We start from the raw sequence: 11,991 nt of genomic DNA on the forward strand, positions 1-11,991 counted from the left end.
AAAAGCATGAAAAAACAAAAAGTCAAACAGAGTTGACCACGAGCCAAGGGCACCATTGGAAAGAGGAGACTGAGCCGGACCAAAAAGCTAAAAGGCACTTTCTCAAAAAGCAGCTCTAAGGCCAAAAAGCAAGGCCTTAAAGCCAGAAAAGCAAAGAAGCAAAAGTTGAGTAATATTTTATTAATAAAAGTAAAAAGAGCAAAAGCAAAGGCAAAAAGGAAAAATCAAAGCATAAAAAGGCAAAGCAAAAGCATGGGCAAGCACAGAGCCCCTTTCAAGTATAAAAAGGCTTGAAGTCTTGTAGCATCATGAAGGAGATCGTGGAGTGTATATGTCGACATCATTATGATCATGGAGAGCTTCTTCTTCGCCATCAACACCTTCTCCAACTTGTTTTTCAAATGTACGGTCCCACTCTTCCCCATACGATCGTACCCAAAAATGCTCCGATGGGGACCAAACTTTGCAAGCATGTGGGGGGGACCCTAGACTTGTATGGGCGATATGGATGTGTGTACGGAGCTGTACGGACATGTACAAAGCTGTACAGACAGAAATTTCAGAAATCCTAAAACTACTCAAAAACCCTAAAAATTGCTTTTTGGATGTTTTTATCGCCCAAAAACCATTAAAACTGGGTTTATATCAGTCTTCTTGCCAGAAAGAGCTTTTCCATGGTTTTCTTCATCGACAAGGTTGTAGGAGTTGTGGAGATTACTCATGGGAACTTGGACTACTTGAACTTGGATTTGAGGATTCATTGGATTTGGATTCATTGGATTTGGATTTGGATATTAGATTTGCTACTAGCCCGATGAGAGATACTTGTGGGTCATCCCCGTGGTGTGCTCGGCATCAGAGATCTTGTGCCTTGACATCGACATCGACATCGACTTGGATATCCTACATCGGCATATCTGTTTGTTTTGTATTCATTGATTGTATTGATCCTGGCCAACATGCCCGTGGATTGTTCCTGAATAAATTCTTGAAAGGGGGTGGGGCCTATTCCCCACTCAATGTGGTGTACTGTGCAAGATCCCTATTCCCTTCTCTCTCTCCCCTCTCTCTCTATATCTCTATCTCTTGGACACGTGGTTGAGTCTGTCACGGCACGCCCTGCTGGGCTTACAGTGGTATCAGAGCAAGATTTCTCTTGAAGAAACTTTCTTGGGGTGACAGAGCCATGTTGAGAGCAAAGGGAGACCAAGTGCCTAATGAAGGGAAAAACTCTAAGGCCAATACAAGACTTCAAAATGGGACCCAAGACCGTCAATCTATTTATCATGAAACAACGGCCATGACATCAAAAGAGTACCATGACTTTCAGCAGATTAGACAACCTCTCAGAGATGAAGGATTTCTTTCTTGGAGAACCAAGAGAGAATAGGACCAAAGAAGGGCTCAAATGTTTGAAGATTTCATCAAGGATTGAGCCACCGAAGCCAAAGGAGTTGAAGCTACTAAATCCTATCTTCGGGCCAAAGGAGTCACCATTGCAGGAGAATCTAGAGCTACCCGCTCTATTTATCATGGAGGAGACAAGGAAGCTACTGCTAGGCCTACTCTTCAGATGCAGTTTCCTCAGGACAGGTAAGGGAAAGGAAGGCAAAGAAGCCAGAGAGATCGGAAGATCATCAGGTTGACATCATGGCAGGAAGTTCGACAAATGGCTTGCAGTGGTGCTTAGCCCATTTACATGTTTCGACAAATAAAGCCATGGGATCTTTGTGGACCAAAGCTCAAACAGAATCCTTTTGAAGCATTCAAACTTTATGCTAGCAAAGGAGCAGTGTTGGATATTCTAGACCTTTTTTGTGGTTGAACATGATGAGCTTGCATTGGAGCAGTCTTGAACCAAAAAGGCCATGTTGTGGCCTATGAACGTCAAAGACAACAAGGTAGCATATGCATTATCTCGGAGAGCCGTGAGCCATGAGGTTTCTACGGGTTACCATTTGGATTCACTATGATGAAGGATCCTTATGATACCAAAGAGGATTTCAAAGATGTTTTGGAACAGATTGTAGAATACAGATTTGGTGACTTTTTATGTCATCAAGAAGGGTTTTCTTATGATACAAACCCAGGTCATGTGTAACACAAGGAATTGAGACCAAAGTAATGGAAGAGTGCCATGCTCCTCCATACATCGGGCATAGGGACACCTTGACTACACTTCAAGCTTTGGAGAGCTATTTCTATTGGCCTACTATGAGGAAGGACATTGAACTTTATGATTCGAGAATGTTTGTTGTGTTAGAAGGTCAAGTTTGATCGACAAACACCAGCAGGATTATTGCACCCATTGAATGATCTATGGGAGAATATTGCTATGGATCTTATCTTTGGATTGCCAAAGTCAGGGAATGATGATATATGGACCTTTCAGGATACCAAGAAGATCAACCATGTATGTCATCAGCTGGACCTTTCAGATCATTGAAAGATATATAATGTTTTCCATGTACAGGTTACCCCCAAAGGAGCCTGTTTTGGAGGATCCACCGGGGGTGGAAGAGCCATAACAGATTGTATTTCATTATATGAGAAAAAGAGGAAAGACAATGGTCAGAAAGTTCCTCTTGGAATTCAAGAGTTATTTGCTATTGAACGTGAAAAGGATGCCAGAGGAGTACTTCTAGGACTATCCAGATATACTTCGAGCTATTGAACGTGAAAAGGATGCCAAAGGAGTACTTCTAGGACTATCCTGATATACTTCGAGCTTACGAGCATTGAGGAAGTGGTTGGTCCAAATGTATTTGAAGTACAGATATGGACGTCTTGTGATCAAGACAGATTCAAGAGGGAGGGATCATACCTTTAGCCCTCTTCACTGTATATATATTGGATTGGAATTGATCATTATTCTGCTTATAATGGTTATTTGGACATGCTCTAGTTTGGGTGGCAAAGATGCCAGATGACCCATTTGACGGCAATGATGCCAAAATGAGATTTGTATATGGAAGGCAACAATGCCAGATATATTGGACTTCGCATTCGGGCAGTCATTTGCAACCAGATATATTGGACTTCGCAGTCGGGCGGTCATTTGCGACCAGATGGCCCAGATGACTGTATTGGATTTCGCAGTCGGGCGGTCAATGCCATCAGATGGCCCAGTTGACTATTGATGAACTCTCAGGTGGTCCTAGTGACTAGATGGCCTTGAGGATAGTCTGAGCGGTCCTAGTGGCTAGATGGCTCACCACAGTTTCGATGAAACCAGACAGGACAATCCATGAACAAAAGGATCATTACTTATGCATTTGCATTCCATACTGATGTATGTTTGAATTTCTTTGGCTTTGTGTGCTGTTTTTGATGTATGGACAATGCTTGGATTTATGGCATGTGATAGTCCACTAGGCTCCAAACTACTTGGCCAGTACCTAGAATACCCAGTAGACGCGAATGATGCATACTTGTTTGTTGACTAGCTTGTGTCTAGTTTTTGCAGGAGGTAAGTATGCATTTATTTTATCTAACACATGCGACGACAGGTAATGAAGATGTACCATCAAGAACAAGGACATCAGTCAAAGAAAAGGCATTGAGATGTTGCCTGATGAGCAGATGACACCACAGATATGAGAAAAGACCAGATGCACAACCTCACCACATGAGGCTAGTACCTTCAAACATATGGAAGTACTTCATGTACTTGGAACACATGGATATGCATGGAACATATGGATGTGTTTTGGAACACTTGCAATCTACAGTTGAGGACTACTGCGATATAATAGAGAGGGAATGTAACTATTTGGCCTTCCTAGCTCTATTTCACATGATGAAACCCATGCCCGGACATCAGATAGGTGGAAGAAGACATGCGGACAGGGTCCATAAGATTTGATTAAGAAAAAGCACCATTCTTGGTCAAAAAGCAAGAAAAAGCAAAAAGTCAAACAAGGTTGACCGTGAGCGAAGGGCACCATTGGAAAGAGGAGATTGAGCCGAACCAAAAAGCTAAAAGGCGCTTTCTTTCTTTTTTTTCAGAAAGGAGACTTCTATTAAGTATGAAAAAAATTTACAAAATGGAGATTTCACACCAAGAAAGGTGGAGATCTCAACCAATCAGAAGCCCTGTGCTGCCAATAGGGTCCCGAGTGAGAGGACGTGAAAAAGATACCAATGTCCCGCGCTTTCTCTCCGTAGCCCTCGAAGATCCCTGGGTTCTGCCCAGGTAGCCATGATGGTGTGAATAATATCACTCCAAATCCTACAAAGACACTGAGAAACAAGAACGGGAGTACCCTCAATGGCCTCGGTGCATCTAGCCTTCCAGATATTCCAGGCTGAGATGCTAGCATTAATCTCCCAAGAGCTGTCTAACCTCTGTGCCGGAGGGACAAAGTGTGAAAGTGGCAAATCCTGAAGACAACACTGCCGAGCAACTCCTTGCCTAACCATAATGGCCAAGCTCCTGTCAGTCCCCTCGAATCCCAGCTGAGGCCCAGATTATGTCAACCAAATGATAGAGCCAAAAGAAATGATAGCATCCCTCTTAATCCTACCAAAGAGGTGTGCAATCGCAGACCAAACCCTCTGTGCTTCCCTGCATTCCCATAAACAATGGTAAACTGACTCCGAAACTCCTGCACATCTAGGGCAAGCTGGGCAAGCACCAGTAAGTGACCTCCACTGATTGGTGGCTAGACCACCATGAAGAGAAACCCAAATAAAGGAGGAAATCTGTGGCTTCCTATAAGAATGCCACAATCTCCGCCAAAAAACCCTTTGAATGTCAGTCGAAATGCCGTAAGATTCCCAATGGGGTCTAAGAGTAGGGACACTAAATGTGTCCCAAGATAAGATGTCTGGGATTCCGCACCGTATAACTGAAAAAAGGCATGCTTTTCAAAGGGTTACAAGCATCCTTCCACTCCCACTCACTGGGGTCCCAATGCAAATGTCTGATAGGGCAGCCACCATACAACCAAAGGCTAACACTCTGTGATCATCCCTGGGGGGGGGTCAACGAAGACGTGCTTCCCTAACCTGCCAACAACTCTGACTGGACGAATCTAGGGGCCCTCAATAAGGTCCTGTACGTCACATCTCTCCAACTGCCGTCCATCCTGTACAGAAAAAAAGACTGGTACATCATCCTCCCTAGGCAAGGGGAGACCCATAACCTGAAGAGGAACACTTGTCCCAGAAAAAACCCCAAACCAAGAATGATGACGGTCTTCCAAAAAAGATCCAGTAATCCAGTAGTTGGGTATGGCTGCATCAATCTGTGCAATCCTCCGACTAGAGCCTCTCAAATGCTGTGTGAGATCCAATCTCTGTACCTCGGTGAGGCTCTGAAATCTCTTCCAAGCCAACACGTGGGGCAAAGGGTCTCCCAGCCAGCCCAACAAAATGCATAGCTGCCCCAAGAGGCCTACCATGCACATCTAAGATCAAATCATTCCACAGAATGGGCTGCCGGTTAACTTCCTCCGCTGAACGCGGGGGGATGTGTACCAAAAAACTCCGCAGGCAATCCCAGGCCCATAGGAGGGACCTAATCAGGGGGATGAAGCGGAGCGGTGAACAACATTCGAAAAAATAAAGCGTGAGCTAAGAGTCCAGTCACCTCCGCGAACACGGACACACTTCGTGATCTACTACATGAGAAAGTCCTTCCATGGCTCAGTGCCTGGAAGAAAGCCCCTAACAACCAGCTTACACAGCAAAGCCTTACATTGCACCTCAGGGTCAATGATATTCAATCCCCTTCCTGCTTAGGCCTGATAATGGTTTCCCAAGCAACTCTAGCCTTGGTGTGTGCATTTCCATCAAGCAATGACCAAAGAAAGTTCTGAATAAGGCGACGAAGCTGGCCAATGCAGCCCTTATGAAAAATCCAACATGAAGCGATAAACCAAGTCATGGCTAGCAAAACTTGGTTAACCACCAAAGCTCTAGAGGCCAAGTCGAGCTTCCTCCTACTCCAGTGATGAAGTTTGCTTTTAATGCTTAAGAGCACTGGAGCAAACTGTTGTGCAGGGGAGATGTCAACGCCCACCTGACAACCAAGGTATCTGGCAGAGCATCCTCTCTCAACTCAAGTAAAACCAACATCTATACCCCAATTTGCAAGAGGAGAATCACTGATCCAAAAACCGACTGACTTATGCCAATTGATAGAAGCTCCTACTGCCAAACAAAAGGCCTCCAAGGCTATCCAGAAAGCACATAAACAAGCATGTGAAGCCTCAAGGAACAACGTCGTATCATCTACTAACTCAGAGTCCAAAAACTCTTCCTCCGTACATAAAGGCAGCCTGAGACCCACAACACCAGGGGCAGCCCGAAGAAACCTGCTCATAGCCTCAACTACAATGAGGTACAGTAAAGGGGCGAGGGGACAGCCCTGCCTCACTGAACGGGAAATCTGAAAACGTTCACCGCGCCCACCACAGGCTAAAACAATGCTATGAGCCTCCCTGTATAGGCAAGACACACCTTTGATCCAGTTTTGGGAAAACCCCATGTATGCCATAGTGCCCTCCAAAAAATCCCAATCCACTCTGTCATAAGCTTTTTCAAAATCAAGCAAAAGAATGGCAAGAGGCTGCTGACTAGACTTTGCCCACTCGATAGCTTCCCAGAAGAAAAGATGTTATCAAATATACTCCTTCCTTGGAGGAACCCATTCTGGGTATCATGGATAGTCCTTTGGAGAATCGGCTGCAACCTTATACTCAAGGCTTTAGCTAAGATTTTGTATGCAGATCCAAGGAGGGTGATGGGCCTCCATTGCTTGATGTCAGTCTTGTCCCCACTCTTGGGGATAAGGTGAATCTTCAATCAGCCCCTCCATGAGGTATGGAGGCTAAAAGGCGCTTTCTCAAAAAGCAGCTCTAAGGCCAAATAGCAAGGCTTTAAAGCCAGAAAAGCAAAGAACCAAAAGTTGAGTAATATTTTACTAATAAAACTAAAAAGAGCAAAAGCAAAGGCAAAAAGGAAAAATCAAAGCATGAAAAGGCAAAGCAAAAGCAAGAGCCCTTTTCAAGTATAAAAAGACTTGAACCTCTCTTGTAGCATCATGAAGGAGATCGTGGAGTGTGTGTCAGCATCCTTATGATCATGGAGAACTTCTTCTTCGCCATCAACACCTTCTCCAACTTGCTTTTCAGATGTACGGTTAGCCCTAGACTTGTATGGGCATATGCAAGGGCGATATGGATGCGTGTATGGAGCTGTACGGACATGTACGGAGCTATATGGACAGAAATTTCAAAAACCCTAAAATTTTAGAAACCCTAAAACTACTTAAAAACCCTAAAAATTGCTTTTTGGATGTTTTTATCGCCCAAAAAACATTAAAACGGGTTTTATATCAGCTTTCTTGCCAAAAAGAGCTTTTCCATGGTTTTCTTCATCGACAAGGTTGTAGGAGTTGCGGAGATTACTCATGGAAACTTGGACTACTTGAACTTGGATTTGAACTTGGACATGAACATGGAACTTAGACATATAGCTTGGACATGGATTTGGACTTGGACTTGATCTGGACTTGGTTTTGGATTTGATTTGGACTTGGAACTTGGACTTGGATTCATTGGATTTGGATTTGGATATTAGATTTGGTACTAGCCCGGTTAGAGATACTTGTGAGTCATCCCTGTGGTGCGCTCGGCATCAAAGATCTTGTGCCTCGACATCGACATCGACTTGGATATCCTACATCGGCGTATCTGTTTGTTTTTCCCCACGCAATGTGGTGTATTGTGCAAGATCCCTATTCTCTTCTCTCTCCCCCCTCGCTCTCTATATCTCTATCTTTTGGACACGTGGTTGAGTCTGTGATGGCATGCCCCGCTGGACTTACACAATCCACCCGGATGACCGGCCTAAAACAGCCTTTGTAATACAATGGGGCACATACTTCTACAATAAGATGCCCTTTGGCTTGTGCAACGTGCCGGCCAAGTTATTGAGTTTGTTCGAGACTTGGATACAGCTTTTGCAAAGGTTCAAAAGGCTATTGAGACATATCAAGCCAAGCAAAAGAAAGTTGCGGATAAGCATAGAAGGAAGGTCTCATTTGAAGAAGGGAATCGGGTCTTGTTGAGATTCAAGAAAGCAACACTTAGGAAGTCTAAAGTTAAGGAGCACAAGGATCCAAAGCTTGCTCCTAGGTATTATGGACCTTTTTAGATTACAAAGAAGATCAACGATTTATGTTATCGATTGAACCTTCCAGATCATTGGAGGATACATAATGCCTTCCATGTGAGTTTATTGAAACCATATACAGAACCATCCCCAGAGGAGCCCGTATTGGAAGATCCACCAGAGGTGGAAGAGCAAGAAGAGATTTTGCAACTAGAACAGATTGTGTTTCATTATGTGAGAAAAAGAGGAAATGCAATGGTCAGAAAGTTCCTCTTGAATTCAAGAATTATTCGCCACTGGATGTAAAATGGATGACAGAGGAAAACTTCAAGGACTATCCAAGATACTTCGAGCTTATGAGGAAGCCGTTGGTCCAAATGTATTTGAAGTACAGACATAGACATCTTGAGAACAAGACAGATTCAAGAGGGAGGGATTGTATCTCTAGCCCTCTTCATTGTATATATATATTGGAATGTAATTAATCATTATTTTGCTTATGTAATGGTTAATTGGAGATGCTCTAGTTTGGGTCGGTTGCATACCAAATGACCCAAGGATTTGTATTTGGGTAGCAGTGATGCCACATGACCCATTGGGCAGCCTTTGTGCCACATGCCTTGGATTTGATAGTTGGGCAGTCAATGCAACCAGATGGCCCATATGCCTATTTGATAGTCCGAGATACCAGATGACCCAGATAACTGTAACACTCGGGTAGTCCTAGTGACAAGATGGCTCAAATGAGTGGTTATGATTGACTGAGCAATTTCCTTAGGGAGCTAGATAACTCAGGAGCAGTTCTCGATCAGACCAGATGCTTGACCATGACAGGACAATCTATGAACAGGGGGATCTTTACATATGCATTGCACACTGATGTATGTTTGAATTTCTTTAACTTTTGTGTGCTATTTTTGATAAGTGGACAGTGCTTGGATTTATGGCATGTGATAATCCACTGGCCTCTAGACTACCTGGACAGTACCTTGAATACCCAGTAGACGCAAATGATGCATACCTGTTTGTTGACTACATTGTGTCTAATTTTTGCAAAAGGTAAGTATGGATTTCTTTTATCTAACACATCTTGAAGAAAAAGCATCAAAGACAAGCCATTGGTCAAAGATAACGCATTGAGATGTTTCCATATGAGCAGATGACATCACAGATATGGGGGATGTTCACTTGCACAAGCTCATAGTACTTGGAACATATGGATATGCTTGATACACTCGTACTCTGCAGTTGAGGAGAGCTACGACATAAGAGGGAGGGAATGTACCTATCTGGCCTTCCTAGCGATGGAACCCTTGCCAGGACACTGGACTCGTGGATGAAGGCATGGGGACAAGGACCATAAGGTTTGCACATGAAAAAGCACCATTTTTGGTCAAAAAGCTGAGAAAAGTAAAAAGTCAAACTGAGTTGACCGCAAGCCAAGAGCATCATTGGCAAAAGGGGATTGAGCAAGACCGAAAAGCAAAAGCTTCTTTTTCAAAAAGCAACTCTATGGCCAAAAAGCAAGGCTCTAAAGTTGGAAAAGCAACGCACAAAAGCCCTTGGGAAAAGCTGGCCTTATTTGAATAGTATTTTATTGTAAAAAGTGAAAAAGAGGAAAACAAAGCAAAAAGTAAAAATAAAAGCAAAACAAAAAGTAAAACAAAAGCATGGCTAGCTTTTGGGCAAAAAGCAAGACCCCCTCAGGTATAAAACAAGTATAAACCTCTTCATATCATCATCATGAAAGCGTGGAATTCGTTATCATTGCCCTCCTTCTTCAGAACGCTCCTGACGAACCCCTATGCCACATCATCATCCGTTCATACACGTACGGATCCGTACCGTTCGTACGGAATTCTGCAACCGCTTGCTGATCTACGCCATCTGGCTACTGCCACCTGTTGTTCTACGCCATACAGATGCTGCCGCTTGCTGATCTACGCCGTCTGGCGGCTGCCATGCTACCACGTGGACCTGATCTGGTCCGTATGCCTCTGTACAACCTTTTGGTCCATTTCTACTCTGGATTGGGCATCAAATCTACTGATGATCATAAACTTCATCATCTACTCTTATCACTTGGGTACCTCGTTTACAAGCTTGAGGTACGTTGGATTTGGTACTAGCCCGGTGAGAGATCTTGTGGGCCATCATCGTGGTGTGCTCGGCAATAGGATCTCGTGCCTCGACATCAACTTTGACATTGGTTTCTACATCAGCATATTTGTTTGCTTTTTTATTCACTGATGTATTGATCCTGGCTTGTGAGCCCGTGGATTGTTCCTGAATAAATTCCTAAAAGGGGGCGAGGCCTGTTCCTCGCTCAATGTGTGTCCTGTGCAAAGCTCTCTTCTCCCTATCTTCTCTTTCTATTTTTCTATCTCTTGGATACATGGTGGAATCTGTCATAGCATGCCCCGCTGGGTTTACACACCCAATGTATTTGCAATATATGGAGTGGCATAGTTCACACTCTTTTGGCCACCTAGGCCTGCATATAGGGATCTGCTAGGGCTGCACTGATTTGTGAGAGAGTGGAACCATGGTATTTCCTTCTCGTCCACTCCCCGTTGGTTGAGATTCCCTACCTTTTGGCTTGAGATCTCTCTTCATATGATTTTATTTTACTTAATAGAAGTCTCTTATATGTATGTATATATGTATGTATGTATGTATAAGTGTAAGGGTATAAGATGTGTGTAAGCCCCTTAGCATACGGGTACTATGAAAAACCTCCAACCACCTTAAAAAATGGTCGGTTGGAGTGGACCTTGCCAAGTGTCACAAAAGGACAAAGACAGGGGCTTGGGATCTATCCTCGGCAGCGTGATGGCCATTCCCACTCTCTTCATTTTTAATTAGAAATGTAAAGACAAAAAGTTTTTTGAGGGCACATGTTGCTTGTAAAGCCAGTGCATAAATTTCTTTAGATACGAAAACTACCTCAGGAGATTCCTTGGTGAAATTGAGAGCTTTCTCTTTCTCAAGTTTGTCGGTAGAGGTTCCTTTGAGAAGTAAAAATGATGCTCTTTCTGTCTGCTTTTCACGCTCATTTGCATGGAATTCTTGCTGCAAATCGTCACAAAACCATAATAACAAAATGCGTCTTACATAGGAATATTCTCTCCCAGATAGCCAAATTTTCTCCATAGCCGGGAAAAGAATAACAATGATACATCTCTGTGATAATTAATTCCAGTTTTTATACGGTTAAATACCATTTTAATATTTAATACCTTTGCAAAATTCAATACAGATCCTACTTACAGCAAAGCTTGACCTTCGATTTCCTCGCCATACTGCCTTGGCAACGTTGCCCGCTCCATCTTGAAGCTCCATAATCAAAACGCAAAATTTTGTTTAAAGCAGGCATTCAGGATCAGAAGATATCTAACACAGGAGAGAGCCATTGAAGGTGGCCCTTGCAAATCAAGGGACAGATCGCCAGCGTGCGTGTGGGCGTTTGCATGCTTCTTGTCTCGCGCTTGCCACCTCATAAATCCAAATCTTTTTTTGTTGGTATGATTTTAAGTATGATTTTGTAAAAAGCAACTTAAGAAAAAAGTGGGAAAAGTATTATGGGTTAATAAAAATAGTATAGGCCTGCTTTGAGGGGCATGTCTTATGATATAATTTTATAAAAGTATATAAAATTATAACAGGTTGCAATATGTCACCAAAATGTTTTTTTGTGATTAATTAATTAGTTGGTGTTTACAAACCTTGGGTTCATAGTACCAAAATCTTATTATGTTTATTAAAGTTTTTTGTAAGGTCTAAAAATGGAAATGGTGTTGGGGTCCACATTGGTTTTCTATTTTTTCTTGTTTTCTATACATGTCTACAACTCTTCTAGTAGTTTTTTTT

The 11,991-nt window shown here is 43.0% G+C and overlaps 1 protein-coding gene across 10 annotated transcripts in view; it reads right to left on the reverse strand.

Moving 5' to 3' along the window:
• The window catches only part of LOC147605798 (uncharacterized), a 283,773-nt gene extending 272,167 nt beyond the window's left edge, over nucleotides 1–11,606 (reverse strand). For 7 of the 10 annotated variants that reach the window (XM_086792672.1, XM_086792671.1, XM_086792670.1 and 4 more), the window contains exons 1-2: nucleotides 11,392–11,606; nucleotides 11,068–11,193 (exon numbers count right to left, since the gene is read on the reverse strand). In XM_086792672.1, the coding sequence (XP_086648798.1) occupies nucleotides 11,068–11,193; nucleotides 11,392–11,463 (198 nt within the window). In that variant the 5' untranslated portion in view covers nucleotides 11,464–11,606. Of the gene's footprint in view, nucleotides 1–11,067; nucleotides 11,194–11,391 lie in introns of those variants that run through there. The other 3 variants (XM_086792669.1, XM_086792674.1, XM_086792673.1) reach the window with 3 other exon arrangements.
• Between the last annotated feature and the right edge of the window lie 385 nt (nucleotides 11,607–11,991).

The sequence above is a fragment of the Cibotium barometz genome, chromosome 58 (genome assembly GCF_041138505.1).
Source record: "Cibotium barometz isolate CiBa-2024 chromosome 58, ASM4113850v1, whole genome shotgun sequence".
Classification (NCBI taxonomy): domain Eukaryota; kingdom Viridiplantae; phylum Streptophyta; class Polypodiopsida; order Cyatheales; family Cibotiaceae; genus Cibotium; species Cibotium barometz.